This window comes from Moschus berezovskii, chromosome 25 (genome assembly GCF_049115385.1).
Source record: "Moschus berezovskii isolate FMDL1 chromosome 25, NW_MosBer_1.0, whole genome shotgun sequence".
In the NCBI taxonomy this organism is placed as follows: domain Eukaryota; kingdom Metazoa; phylum Chordata; class Mammalia; order Artiodactyla; family Moschidae; genus Moschus; species Moschus berezovskii.
Window position 1 is genome coordinate 28857861 of NC_142484.1, and position 15321 is coordinate 28873181.

At 36.6% G+C, this 15321-nt stretch overlaps 1 protein-coding gene across 1 annotated transcript in view; it reads left to right on the forward strand.

Annotated features, from left to right (window-relative positions):
* LUZP2 (leucine zipper protein 2) overlaps nucleotides 1-12990 on the forward strand; it is a 286824-nt gene extending 273834 nt beyond the window's left edge. Inside the window, exons 8-9 of the mRNA XM_055416050.2 lie at nucleotides 11853-11939; nucleotides 12886-12990. Of these exons, the coding sequence (XP_055272025.2) occupies nucleotides 11853-11939; nucleotides 12886-12990 (192 nt within the window). The remainder of the gene's footprint in view (nucleotides 1-11852; nucleotides 11940-12885) is intronic.
* Nucleotides 12991-15321: the final 2331 nt, after the last annotated feature.

Consider the following 15321-nt stretch of genomic DNA (forward strand, 5'->3'; position numbering starts at 1 on the left):
AATTACAGATCCGTCGTATCTAGGCTTGAAAAACGGCAAATGTCAGTTGTATTTAACATATTCAAAGATAGCCTTTAGTCTAGTTGGCAAAATGGAAAGTGTCTGCTGAAACTATTCATGATGGAAAAATAAATCAGGTGATAACAAACGAAATAAGTCAGAATAGAAACAAGTTAACCAAGTCAATCTCTTTTTCCTCTATCGACTGTCAAAGTAAATTTAGAAATACTAATCTCTCAGCAATTTGGCTTTCACATCTTTGTATGTTGAAACATATTCAAAACCAAAAATTTAGAATATAAGGTTAATGAGAAGTAGAAATTCTGCAATTTACTTCCAAGGGAAGAAGTCAGGAAGGTTTGGGGAAGGAAGGACTATTTTTGCTATAGTCTGAAGAACAGATAGGTCTCTGACAGTGAGAGTCAATATGCAGAGACAAGGAAACATCAGAATATGAGTAGAGAGTATCGAACAGAAAATGGTGGGACGTGTGGCTAAGATAATTTGGGACTTAAGTAGGAGGGGCACAGGGTTCCCAAGCTAAGGAGTTTGGTTTGAATTAGGGATATGGGCTTCTCAGGTGGCACTAATGGTAAAGAACATGCCTGCCGATGCAGGAGAAATAAGTGACACAGATTTGATCCCTGGGTCAGGAAGATCCCCTGGAGGAGGGCATGGCAACCCACTCCAGTATTCTTGCCTAAAGAATCCCATGGACAGAGGAGCCTGAAAGGCTACTGTCCATAGGGTCACAAAGAGTCAGACACAACTGAAGCGACTTAGCACACAGGGCTATAGTTAAGATTTTCACATGTTTATGTCCAGTTAAGAGATAAGACCACTGGGTTAATTTTAAGCTGTTTTTTCTTGATACAGTTTCCTAAAAATCATTTTGCAGTATATACATGTATCAAATCATTATGTTGCATACCTAAAACTAATACAATGTTACATGCCAATAATATCTCAATTGAAAAAAAACACAAAAAACCTTAAATCAAATTAGAATTTTGGAAGCTTCCGGCCTGCACCCTTAAGAGTAATACTTAGGCTTGATCCCTAAATGTCCTGCTCCGAGCCCTTGGATTAGGAGGGATTCAGTTGCTTTTTTTCCTGCACTTGTACCTGTGCCTTGAGCAAATTGTTCATATAATAAAGTGGCCAAAACATCTGAAAGAACAGAAGAACCAGGACTTGATCTAACTTAACAAACAAAATATTCCCATTGAAGGCAAACCTTGAAAAGTTCTATGTGTTTTGCAAAGATTCCTCAAAGCAATATTTTGGTCTACTTTTCTTGTCAAGAGAGAGGTATAAATTCTTTGTTGTTGTTTGTTTGTTCTACTCTATTTTTGTTGCCCTTCCTTGTCACCAGTAGCTCCTCTCCCTTCAGTAAGTAGCGTAAGCAGCTACTACCTTGGTGGAGGTCTCAACTGGGTTGCTTCAAAAGCTTCCTCCACCTGTACCAGCATGAATGCTCTCTCTCTAACCTGATCCCGGTTCCCTAGATTTTAGTCTTTGAAGTCTCTACTTCCAAGAACCCACACTTTCTACAGCAGAGAGTGCTCAGTATTTATAGTCTGTAGGCTCAGTTACATTTAAAGGCCAAGAGAATAACGTAAGGGGGTGAAATAAGCCAGGTGTAAGCAGTAGGAGTGAGTGAGACTACTGTAAATATCTTTTTTCCAATTCTAGATCAGTAGTTCTTAGCCATATCCTCACTGTAGTATCATACGGAGGATTTTTATAAAATACTGATGACCAGGTAATTCTAATATGCAGGCTAGTTTCGCTACAATGTAGCTCATATGTACATGATCTTAAAATCATCTGAGCAGCTTTTAAAAATAAAGATTTTGAAAAATTCTTCAGTAAATTCTAAGTATAGGGGCCTAAAGGTAACTTGTCTTTTTCTTTTTAAACATGGACCTGACAACACATTCCAATCCAAGTGATTCTGAAAGAGATGGTCTGTGAGCCTTAATTTGAAAAAAGATTGGTTTAAATAAGACATAATATCTTTAGTATGTTGTTTAGTAATATAGTTTCACATTTGAGAGGCAGCAATGCCTAAATCAGGCTCTATAATGGTAGCCAGGAAAGTCTATGATGTAACTTGATAGCAAGTAGAGGGGATCCATCCCAGAACCCTCTGTTTATTTTGCAACCAAATCTAAGAGCAGCCTTAGAAAGAATCACTATGAACAAAGCTAGTGGAGCTGATGTAATTCCAGTTGAGCTATTTCAAATCCTAAAAGATGATGCTGTGAAAGTGCTGCACTCAATATGCCAGCAAATTTAGAAAACTCAGCAGTGGCCACAGGACTGGAAAAGGTCAGTCTTCATCCCAATCCCAAAGAAAGGCAATGCCAAAGAATGCTCAAACTACCACACAATTGCACTCATCTCACATGCTAGTAAAGTCATGCTCAAAATTCTCCAAGCCAGGCTTCAGCAATACGTGAACCATGAACTTCCAGATGTTCAAGCTGGATTTAGAAAAGGCTGAGGAACCAGAGATCAAATTGCCAACATCCGCTGGATCATGGAGAAAGCAAGAGTTCCAGAAAAACATCTATTTCTGCTTCATTGACTATGTCAAAGCCTTTACTGTGGATCACAATAAACTGGAAAATTCTGAAAGAGATGGGAATACCAGACCACCTGACCTGTCTCTTGAGAAACCTGTATGCAGGTCAGGAAGCAACAGTTAGAACTGGACATGGAACAACAGATTGGTTCCAAATAGGAAAAGGAGTACATCAAGGCTGTATATTGTCACCCTGATTATTTAATTATATGCAGAGTATATCATGAGGAACACTGGGCTGGCAGAAGCACAAGCTGGAATCAAGATTGCCGGGAGAAATATCAATAACCTCAGATACGCAGATGACACTACCCTTATGGCAGAAAGTGAAGAGGAACTCAAAAGCCTCTTGATGAAAGTGAAAGAGGAGAGTGAAAGAGTTGGCTTGAAGCTCAACATTCAGAAAACAAAGATCATGGCATCTGGTCCCATCACTTCATGGCAAATAGATGGGGAAACAATGGAAACAGTGTCAGACTTTGTTTTTTTGGGCTCCAAAATCACTGCAGATGGTGATTGCAGCCATGAAATTAAAAGACACTTACTCCTTGGAAGGAAAGTTATGACCAACCTAAATAGCATATTAAAAAGCCGAGACATTACTTTGCAAACAAAGGTCTGTCTAGTCAAGGCTATGGTTTTTCCAGTGGTCATGTATGGATGTGAGAGTTGGACTGTGAAGAAAGCTAAGCGCCGAAGAATTGATGCTTTTGAACTGTGGTGTTGGAGAAGACTCTTGCGAGTCCCTTGGACTGCAAGGAGATCCAACCAGTCCATTCTAAAGGAGATCAATCCTGGGTGTTCATTGGAAGGACTGATGCTAAAGCTGAAACTCCAATACTTTGGCCACTTCATGCAACGAGTTGACTCACAGGAAAAGACTCTGATGCTGGGAGGGATTGGGGGCAGGCGGAGAAGGGGACGACAGAGAATGAGATGGCTGGATGGCATCACCAACTCGATGGACATGAGTTTGAGTGAACTTTAGGCGTTGGTGATGGACAGGGAGGCCTGGCGTGCTGTGATTCATGGGGTCACAAAGAGTTGGACATGACTGAGTGAGATACTGAACTGAACTGAGGGCACAGACCAGGAATGTGGGTTGTTTGAATAAATCCTCCTAGATTTTCTTCCATCAATATTTCCTGTTAAACACTCTTGAGAATCTTTAATGTTTATATCTTATAGGTTTATCATGATGATTGTAGTCATAGAGATTAAATATAGTGTTTGGTTTTATTATGGATGTCCTTATTAGTCCAGTCTGAATTTATTCTGCAGTTTTCATATTCATGGTCTTAATATCTTGTATGGACAAGGTCCTAATCTTGGAATAGGTTCCATGCATATTCCTAGATATGTTCTACTTCCTGCCCTATCCAACCAGGCAGGGTCACATAGGAAAATGACTTCTGGATTTGTTAGCCCTTTTGTTAGTGGATGTAGAAAACTTGAAATGGATCCACAGAAGCTTAACAACATATTGGACTACAAGTTTTGGAGAATGTTTAAGTTCCCTTGAAAGTAGTTTTGCTCAAATGATAATTTTGTAGTCACAGGGAGAAAGCAAAGGATATACCTGCTTTATCCCATTTTCCTGCAGTTTGCAAATGTGCCTCATATTGTTTAATAGCACATCAAGAATTAAAGATACTGAGCAGTTTATGTTAATTTTCACAAAAGGAAAGAAGACTTGCTACTCAGTGTAAATGTGTTTTATAATGTTTCTGACTCCTCTAGATAGCACACACTTAACTTTTCTTAATGTGCTGAAGAAATGAAAGGCAACAATGGCTTATATTTAGCATTGTAAGTACTCCTTGCTCAGAATCTTGCCGTTGCACCTGCCTGCAAGTCCCTGACCAAAGGGAGTTTATTCAACAGCAAAGCATTGTCTAGGAAAATGAGAGCATAAAATGTGCAGGAAATAAATCTAGAGCTGCTAGTAGAAACTTATGCCAGCATTTTCATATTAAAACATTTTTGGCAGAGATTTTAAAAGTCCTAGTTTACAATTATATCTAATATTCATTGTGTGACATTTGATGCCCTGATGAATTTTCGGCAGACACTACATTAACAAAAATTTTCTAGGAGAGTCATGCCCTGCTGTAATTGGACTGAGTGACCATACACCATTGTCATTCTGGGCTACGTTCCATCAGACCATCTGAAGAGGTTGGCTTCATAACAGGCATTCTTCATTGTAGTCCTGTGGTGTTTTTTTAAGAAGGAACAGGCATGCCTCCAGATTATATGGGAAGGACAGATAGTTACCTAAGGTCTTTAGAATAAATTTCTGCTTTTTACATTAGATATAGATTTCCATGTTTACCCTCCTATAACATGTTAATTTAAAGCATGCAAAATGTAAACTTAATTATGATTTCTTACCAAATGTCATATAGAAACCATAAGAATAATGGGTAACATAATTTGGTAAATATAAATAGCCTAATAAGCATGTTAATAATTATTATAAGGAAATTGGTTAAACAGTGATGTGTAAATACAAAGCTTAATCTTGTTGATAACTCTCTGACCCCTCTTAACTTTCCTGAGACAAAATGGTTTTCTCCTCTGGGTCTCCATAGTGCTTGGTTCATACACGTGTTTTATCCCGTATCACAATCGCTCTTGCATGTTGATTATATGTATACGGTTCTCATTTTGCATTAGACAATAGGCAAATTGAGGACAGACATAAAAGTACTGATTAAAGTATTGATATTTCCTTCAGAACCAAACAAAATGCAAATCATAACAGATGCTTTTAAATAGTTTTCCAAAATATCTAAAATGATGAAGTTAGGGCTTCCTGTTTCCAAATTTTAACTATTTCATGTAATGAATGAATTGTGATTCAGAGAGCGAATGCAACTTGCCTGGAGGAGCCTGGTAACAGAGGACATCAGTGTCAGACCGTGCCTCCCTCCCAGGCCGCTGTTCCTCAATTAACTACCATCATCTTGATTCAGCATTCTATTTTTAATCTTTAACTTCTTCCAGTTTCTGCCTTTTAAAATATTAAAACTACTAAAGTATCATTCTATAATAAATTTAAAAAAATAACATTTCATACTCAAAAGTTGCATGAGAGAAAAATTTAGTCAATGTTTCTTAAAAACTTGATAATTCCATTTTTTTTCCTTTATATATTCTGAAAATCATGCTTGTTTTTAGCCCCCAGCTTGTCCCAGATATTAATTAAATATAAAGAATGAATTGGACCTTTTAACTGTAAGATGTATTTTTTCTAGGTAGAATGTCAGGTTGCCCAGTTATGCATTTGTATTAAGTATTTTGAGTTCTTTTAATGTATACAGAAAAGTCATCAGAGACAAAACTAATCCCTCTTGTGAAGTAGAATCAAGTGCTCAATACCATTAACAAAGTTACTGTAATCAACAGAATCAGAGATTAAAACCCAGAGAAGATTTTAAATGAATCTCCGATAAATCATCTCATCTGCTTTAATTCTTAAAGTATTATTGTTTATTTCAGAGGGAGAATGGAGTGTAACTTAAACAATATGCAAAAGAGGCTTTTCTTTTTTAGGCTTTTCAGTAATTTTTTAACTCTATCATAGTGCCTGTTTTGGGTTTTGTTAACATTTGTTAAGTAAAGCCCTGGGTATCAGATGGTACCCCAAAGTTTGAGAAAGACCTCAAGCTCAGGGAAACTGAAATACAGAGGCTTGCTAATCACATGTCCTGGAGGAACACAAGGCATTCCTTCTTGAGCTACATGGGAGTGTCAAGGCCAAAAGAAGCAGCAGGACCTGGGGCATATGCCTTTGTTAGGGTTGGTGTGGAGGGCTTGAGGTTCCAGGGTAGGCTGGATCGGTCATTCAAACTGAAGGGAGCAGTAGCCGAGTTTCAAAAAGCTTTACAGGGTTCTTACCTAGAGGTCTCACAAGCGGAAGGAGCTGAGAAACAGGAGGAACTGTATTACCAGCAGCACTGGAGAAGTTCCATTAGGACCTTACACTTCCCTGTGGCTCTGCTGGTTGTCATCTAGGGAATGCACTGGAGGATGGCGCTGGGGGCTAGTGTCAGCTTCAGGCCCTTGAAGGCCGCTTAACAACACAAAATGGATGCCGATGCAGCGGTATTATGGAGTAATTTTACTCACGGTTCCCTTTATAAAGGCCATTCTAAATATACCATTTTATTTCCGTATTTTCTAAATGGGATTTGCACTGAAGCCAAAGATGTGAACGTTCCTTAAATTAAATCCTTAAGTTGGTTAGATTGATCTGCTGATTCTGCCTTGAGGAGGAAAACAAATGAAAATTCAGGAAGGATAAAGGCATTCTCCAAGGTTAAGATTTCTCAAGGAAGATGGGTGGTTGGTTAATCTGACATTTTTCCTGCCCTGTTAAAGCATGAACAGGAAAGGTTCAAGGACAGCCATACATTCTTTGGCAATGTCAAGATCATCCAATGACCAGGGTCATTATGTTGACACCAGGACTGAAAATTAAAATGCCTGAATAGCTGTGTTTCTATTCTGATACAGATATTTGTCAACAAAATGGAGAAATTTTGACAGAAGGAAAAAAGCTTAGGAAGGGAAAGAAAGGGTAGGAACTAAGCCTAACTGAGCGTCTAATACATGCAAAATATTCCTTTAGAAACCATTGTATACATTTTATTTCATCAAAACTCCTGTCAGGTAAGGGTCATTTTGCCTACCCTACAGATAAGGAATCAGAACCTCCTTAAGATAAAGTAACTTTCCCAAGTGTACCCACCAAGTAAGAGCTAAAGGAATTCTAACCCATATGGACTCTTTACTCCATTCACCTAGCTGAGTTACCTTCATTAAATCATTTCACTTGATGTCAGAAATTTTGAATGTATGCATCATTATCCCCATTTCACAAATGAAGGAAAAGTGAAGTCAAATTGGTATTTCCCATCCATCATTTCACTAACAAGTACTGACCTGTCATGAAGTTTTCAACAGTATAGGAATGTAGAAAACTGACATTTAATATCAAATAACAGAATATTAGTGGGTTTTCCATGAACCAATCTCTGTTTCTCTCTGGTTCGCAAAAATAATTTCTTTAGATATTTGATCCTTTATATATATTAGTATTAAAGTGTTATTCCTTCTCTGAATTATTGCTGAAACTAGCAGTGGATTTTGCTTGTTGGTTTATCTGTTCTGATGTCAAAATTTGTTATTGGTGTTTAATCTTATTTTTCTGTAAAATATCAAAGGAACCTCAAAATATCAGAAACCTCAAAGCTCATTATCAAAGATATTGGAATATTACTCAGCCTTTAAAATAATAAAGTAATGCCATTTGCAGCAACATGGAGTGGGCCTAGAGATTGTCATACTGAGAGAAGTAAATCAGAGAAGGAGAAAGCTCATATGACATCCCTTATATGTGGAATCTAAAAAGAAATGATACAAAGAACTTAGTTATAAAACAGAAACTCACAGACTTAGAGAATGAACTTATGGTTGCAGGGGGTTAGGGAATGTTGGGGGAAAGGAATAGTTAGGGAGTTTAGAATAGACTTGTAAACACTGCCATATTTAAAATGGATAATCAACAAAGACCTACTGTATAGCTCAGGGAACTCTGCTCAGTGTTATGTGATGGCCTGGATAGAAGGGGAGTTTGGAAGAGAATGGATACAGGTATAAGTATGGCTGAGATTATAACACTGTTAACTGGCTATACCCCAATACAAAATTAAAAGGTGTTTTTTTTTTCTTATAAAGATAGTAGGAGATGGAGTTGGGACTCAAATTTGTTTGTGCATGACTCCCAAGCCATTAAAATGAGAATCCTAACCATTGTTAAGGATACTCCAGTATTAGAGTCTGCACCAACATGGTAGGATTATGTATTTTTTTTCCACAAAGAGGTAAATAATTAAAGGAGCTTGTCTCAACTAAATTTGTTATTACTGTGCCTACTTTTGTGGCCATAATATAACATTTTGTCATATAGTAATCTGTGCCCAAAGCACAGAAACAAACTGGTGATTCTGGAGGTGTTGGTGAAGATGTGTATGTGAGAAAGAGTACATAATTACTTTAATAAAGATATGTTCATGGCTCATCCCATTTAATAATTTAGAGACCCAGCTAGGTCGCCTGTATAATTAATAGTTGAGCTGCATATTGAAGTAGCTGAGTCTGTGCAGACTTTCCTGATCAGTCTCCATATTTTATTACTTGAGTTTCTAGAAATAGGTACAATATTCATCAGGTTAAATTTTATCTAATTGAGAGTATTTTGAAAGTTTGTTCCTTCAGAAGTGCTTAAATCTGTTGCCTTTCTGAATAATACTAGGGATTTTATGAACCCCATCTCACAAAGTTTCCACAATGCCTATGAGGCACACACACAAAAAATAAACTTAAAGCTTGTGTTCATTGTAAGATCAAAGTATCAAAAAGGTTAGAATTGTCTTCCAGCCACATAATATTTTCTTTAATGTTGAAATTTAATAAGTTTTCATTGTTCAGATGATCAAAGGCTTGTCTCAAATAGTCAGCTGTGCTTATCATACTCCACCATAAATCCTATGGTATCTTTCTCAAGACAATGACCTCAAGTAATACCTCACACACACAAAATGATTTTGAGGTCAAATGAATTCAGGAAATGGTTATATCATATATCCTAAGAGATTTATAGTGCATTTATATGTTATAAAGAAGTGGATTTCAAATTTCACTGTTCATTTGAATTGCTGGATTGCTGATTAAAAATGCAAGCCCTATATTCATGAGTTTGAGTGAACTCCGGGAGTTGGTGATGGACAGGGAGGCCTGGCGTGCTGTGATTCATGGGGTTGCAGAGAGTCGGACACGACTGAGCAACTGAACTGAACTGATATTCATAAGATTGAATTATCACCCAAGAGTATTATATTTAACAAGCACCCTATATGATTATGTAAGAAGATCATTCAAGACCAAAGATTTAAGAAATTTTGTGTTAAAGACTCTAAGAAGAACTACCTTAAATACCATTGTTTAATGTTCAAGTAAATTTTCCTCAAACTTATGTAACTTATATACTCCACTATTCAAAAATATATTTTGGGAAGCCTTACACCCTGCAGGTTATTTTCTGCATTTTGAACTTGATTTTGTACGTTTGTTGTAGTTTTTTCCCCCTCCGAGGCCAAAGGCAAGTATAATAAAAACAAAAGTCAGTTGTATTATTACAATAAAAACAAAATACTTGTAATATTCCAGGGAAATTTTAGTTTCTGGGTCTAACTCAAACCCATACAACATAAAAAGAAAAAAAATATATAGTATAGAAGGGTCCTCATGTAGCTGCCTAAAATTCTTTGAACTAAGGCAGTCAGAGTTTTGACTACTCTTCTAAATACTGTAGACTTATTTTGAAGGGGCTACGTACAACCATTTTGGAGATGTTATCAAATATCAAATCTCATCATTTGACAAACTCAGGCACTTATGAAAATTCGAAAGGCCTAAAGTATTTTCATAGCCAATGTTCCTTTTATTCATTTATTATTTACTCAGTGACTACACTATGACCATTTACTATCTAATAGGCATCTAGCTGGGATCTAGGGCTGAAAAATCTAGGCTCTGTCTTCAAGGAACTTACAATATATTGAGCAATCAGACATACATATACATATAAAATCATTTAGTGTCAATGTTTCTAATGCACTGTACCTTTAGTGAAGGTGTGATGAGCCTGTCTAGTGGTGAAAATGATGTGCTAGGAAGTGAGAAACTAGCTGGTCTTCAGGATCCCGCAGTGAAGAGGGACTCTTATGAAGGTATAGAGGGGAAAGCATGCTACACAGACACAGAAGGGTAAAGTAACATGCTGAGCGTTCAGTTAGGAGCCATGTAGAGTAATAACAGGGAGCAGGTAAGAATAACTTTGCTTTCAAATCTGAATTGGAATAGGCTAAATATCCTACACAATAGGATATCTCTAGTTATCATCCACTCCTAGAATTTATGGAAAGTTAGATTTCAAAGCCAACTTAGGTATCCTCCTTGTTTGACTTCAAAGAAACTATCTTGTTCAAGGTTAGAGTTATACAGTGGCCATGAAGTATTAGACTCCCTCTCTGTTTTATACATTTTCTACAGGGAAAGGATTATAGAAATATCACTAAAAAGTACATATTCTTACATTAAACAGTTTTGACATTTACTTTAAAAATGTGTTTAAGTAAAAAAAAGATGAAAAGGAAGAGATAAAGGGAGAATTGAGAGGCAGTGCAGAAAGGAGGAGGGAAAAGAGGCTGACTGAGGAAGAAGGAAGGAAGAGAGGGATGGAGGGAAGAGAAATTCAATATTTTAACCCTTGGTTAATATGAAAATGAAAGCCAACTGGAATATGCTGCCAGGAAGTCATTTTCTTTAAGACTATGGAAGCTAGTAAGTAAGAAGGGATATCCTGGTTAGTGAAATAAATGATCTTATTTGCAGAAATATAATCTTTTTTAAGGTGTTGAAGATTTTTTGCTAGGCAGATTGATGTTGACCAAAACCAGACAGACTGATAGACATGTATTCAGCAATTATGTGTTTACTTGGAATCGATAGAGAATTACAATTTAAGCGTCTGCAGTCATGGTGAGCAAGGTCCAAGTCCCCACAAAGCAAAGGAAAAACAACTTTTTGTGGAGGGGAAAAGGGGGTTGGAAGGGCTACAATAAACAGAGTTCTTGGCTTTTCATGGGCTGAATTGTTGCCAGGAAAGAAAAGGAGTCTGTCTTCATCTTCTTGGGCTCTACTATTGTTGTGGCATATGAGAGCTCCCCTTTTGATCTCCTGATTGCATTTAATTGTGATTTCAGGGTTGTTTGTTTTTTTTTTTTACAATGATCATAATGTTTACATTGTTTACTGGCTTGCAATCTTGATGTTCTTGCAGGCATATAGACCATGAACATATTTAAATCTTAGAGTCTAGATACATCAGGGATAATAGAATATAGTAGTTGGGCAACTTTATTTTTTAAAACTTTTTGCAAAGAAATTTTCATTAGAATTGAGCTTTTTGTTTAGTAGCTGTCTGTCATAAGCATTACTGAGACCCCCAAATGGACTGTGAATAACTGCCCTCTCCCTGGGATCTCAGTCATGTTGTGATCATTCTGTCCCTTGCTTGACCTTTCAGCTTGTCTCAAAGTGAAGGAAATTTACCAATGGGAAGATTTCAAGCTAGATTTTCTGTTCCTTTCCTTCATTTAATTTAACTTCATTGACCTTCTTTGAACCGCAGCTTTTCCAGGAGAGTACGGCCTGTTCTATGAAGCATGATGAAAATCTTCCAAACAATGACACTGCAGAATCATCACGTGTCCCACAGGTATTTTGTTTGGTTGTTTGTTTTGATTGTCAGAAACACTTTTTTGAAGTTCATGTGTTCTATGATTTTCTCTCTTGCTCTAGCTGAAGCCAGGATACTGTATTACCTAATACAAGATATATTTTTCACCTATTGCCTCTGGACCTTTCCATGGTCATTGTGCCTGCCACTAAGCTTTGATTTGATTAGCTGAAGTCCTAGAAGAACAAGGGCAAGGGAGGTGTCTTACCCTTCCCCAGCAACCAAGGAACAAAACAAAAGTAAACAGAAAACAAAAAGTACACTTACATTTCTTAGAGGACAAAGAAGATAAATGAAGACTTGAGAAACAGAAGGTAGAAAGACATACGTATCCCCCACAAAACAAATAACAAACATAACTCAGGAGATTAATTCTGAACTTCTATCTAGAAGTTCTATATTTGACCAAATATATTGCATCATAGCAATTATTAAGAGTCATTTTACTTCAGTTCAGTCGCTCAGTTGTGTCCAACTCTGCAACCCCATGAACCACAGCACGCCAGGACTCCCTGTCCATCACCAGCTCCCGGAGTTTACCCAAACTCATGTCCATTGAGTGGATGATGCCATCCAACCATCTCATCCTCTGTCGTCCCCTTCTCCTCCTGCCCTCAATCTTTCCAAGCATCAGGGTCTTTTCATTTTATTTAACACAACATTTTTCAGTTTGGGGGTTAGATTAATCAAAGTTTGAATGGTTTGGCCATAGTTTTCTCAAAAATGTTTTTGAATTTTTTTCTATTTGTAAAACATATTTTATGTGCTTTCACAAAGAAACAGTGTTAACATAGATAAGTGTTAACCCTTATTTTCTGCCTGGCGTTGGTTTTCTTTAAGATGTTTGTTGAGATACTTAAGTTATTGTTTAACTTTTACATTAAACATTTTTGAGTCTAATTATCTTTTCCATATTGTTTGACAGGATGAACCAGTGCCTCCTTGTACTGAATGTGATGAGGAAAAAAAAATAGAAAACCAAATGACTGACACCGAAGGGACAGTAAATAGAGGGAAAAAATTGCTGTAAATACCAAGAAACTGTGTTAAAAAACATCCATTTGCTATTGTATTCATACTCTTTTTAGACCACAAGCTTGATGGAAATACTAAGTTTTTAAAGCATGCAACTTTTTCACAATTTTATGTAACTTTATAAAGTAGTCTACAAATTTTCCAAAAGATTCCAGGCCAATTATGATCCTTAAGCAATAACCTAATTAAAATGGATATCCGCAGTCATAAGTCGTCATTGTCATTAGTAAGTTGCCCAGGATAAATTGGTCTTTTTTATAACTCAAATGCAAAATAACATTTAATATTTCTGGTTAATTTGGGTAGCCAGTACTTCCCTGATATAGTTGTTGTTTTTTTTTTTAAATCAATTGGAGAATAACTAAATGTTGCAGATCCTTAACATCCTTAGAATATAATTTGAAAGCATATCATAAAGAGTTTAGTCCATGCTGGTTAACTGGAATCACTTTCCTTAAGGCTGGAATCTGTGCTGACCCAAATGTATCATTTGTTTGATGGCATTCATTGCTATTCTCACTATTATTTACAGCCATGTCTAATAATGTCAGGGGTTTAGTCAGTTAAGAAAATTCATTAAATACATTTAGTATGATGTAGACAAAATATCAAGAATGAATGTCTAAGTTACTGACACAATTGATTAGATTTTTGGCATTCTACAGACACACCCTTATGGTTGTCTGCTGGAATTACTCCAAGTTACAAATCAAGCTCAGTGTGAATTTAGATATGAAATTGCATAACAGAATGTGGGATGGGAAGAGGGGTCCGGGATGCAAACATGCAAGCAGATAGTATACATCTTAAAGTGGAGACTTGAAAGTAAATAGCCATATAGAACTAATGAACCCCGATTTGTGTATTTTGAAAAAAAAATATTATTAAATCAATGGCTGTGGGAATCTCTGACATTGAGACACTACATAGCAATTGAACAACAATTACTAAGTTGTGTTTGACCCTGCAAACCTACAGACTGCAGCACACTAGGCTTCCCTGTCCTTCACTCTCTCCCGGAATTTGTTCAAAATCATAGAGTAACTGGTCAAATAAATTCACTCTTGAATAGTCTACTTCCTCTCAAGCAAGAGGAATTGATACTGATCAAACTTATAGACTAAAATTAATGGGTTAAATGATGTGGTTAGGTTGTCTGCACCAAATATATTCACTTCTGTTGGTTAGACTCATTCTGTAGAAAGTATATAAAACCATTGTTTTTTTAGAATAGATCTGCCAAGCCACAATTAATTTGAAGCACAATATGCTGGCAAGTTACATATATATATATATATATATAGTGAAATCTGTAATCAACAGATGGACTTAAATTGTGGGATGTAATGGCCCAACTTTGATCACAGTGATATATTTGAAGAAATGTAGTGATCTGGAGAAATGCCAAACTATCGTTAACAGTAAAAGCAATACTGTGACATTAAGATATCACCGACTCTGTGGACATGAGTTTGAGTGTACTCCGGGAGTTGGTGATGGACAGGGAGGCCTGGCGTGCTGTGATTCATGGGGTCGCGGAGAGTCGGACACGACTGAGCGACTGAACTGAACTGAACTGAAGGTACCCAAGAAAGGTAACTAGTTTGTAGATGATTTGTAGAGTCTTGGGGTGAAATGATCAGGACAGAAAAAGTGATCAAGCCTGAAGTTCTTGCAACTCCTCAACTCTAAAAATCATTTGATTCGATGAGATAGAATATTGCTAGTTTCCCAAGCCTTATTTCTTGTAATTTTCATACTGTACCGAGAAACTCTTAACCATCTCTAAAGGTTTATGAAAGGGAAGTAGAAAATTTAGTTTAATTTAGGTGTACTTTCCTACTCCCCCCACCAGCCATGACTCCAACTTCAATCCTAGTTCATATGGATCCTATGGAAAGTTAATCACCATTTCACTGTGTATGTCTTAAGGAATCTTTGAAATAATAAAAAGAAAGTCACTGATATTTTTCTGAAAATTTTAGAGGGTAACATACTGAAAGAGAATCTGGCTTAATATTAATCAACAGCTTCATCTGTAAATTATTTTTTCTGTGCTCTGAATTCCTATTCTAGTCCATAATAATATAATCAATGTGTTTCTCTTAGTTACTGACATGATCAAGTGGGCTTTGACTTATTATAATGTACACATTCTTCTTTAACAAGAGGTAGCATTTTTCATCCTACAGAGTTTACTGTGGTATATTCACTGCATTATTTGTTAAAAAAAAAATTTGCGATAGAATTTCATAAACATTTTAAAGAAATATTCCAGAAATTCCTTTTAACAGTTAATCACTGTTAAATCTTTGTTTAAATTTAA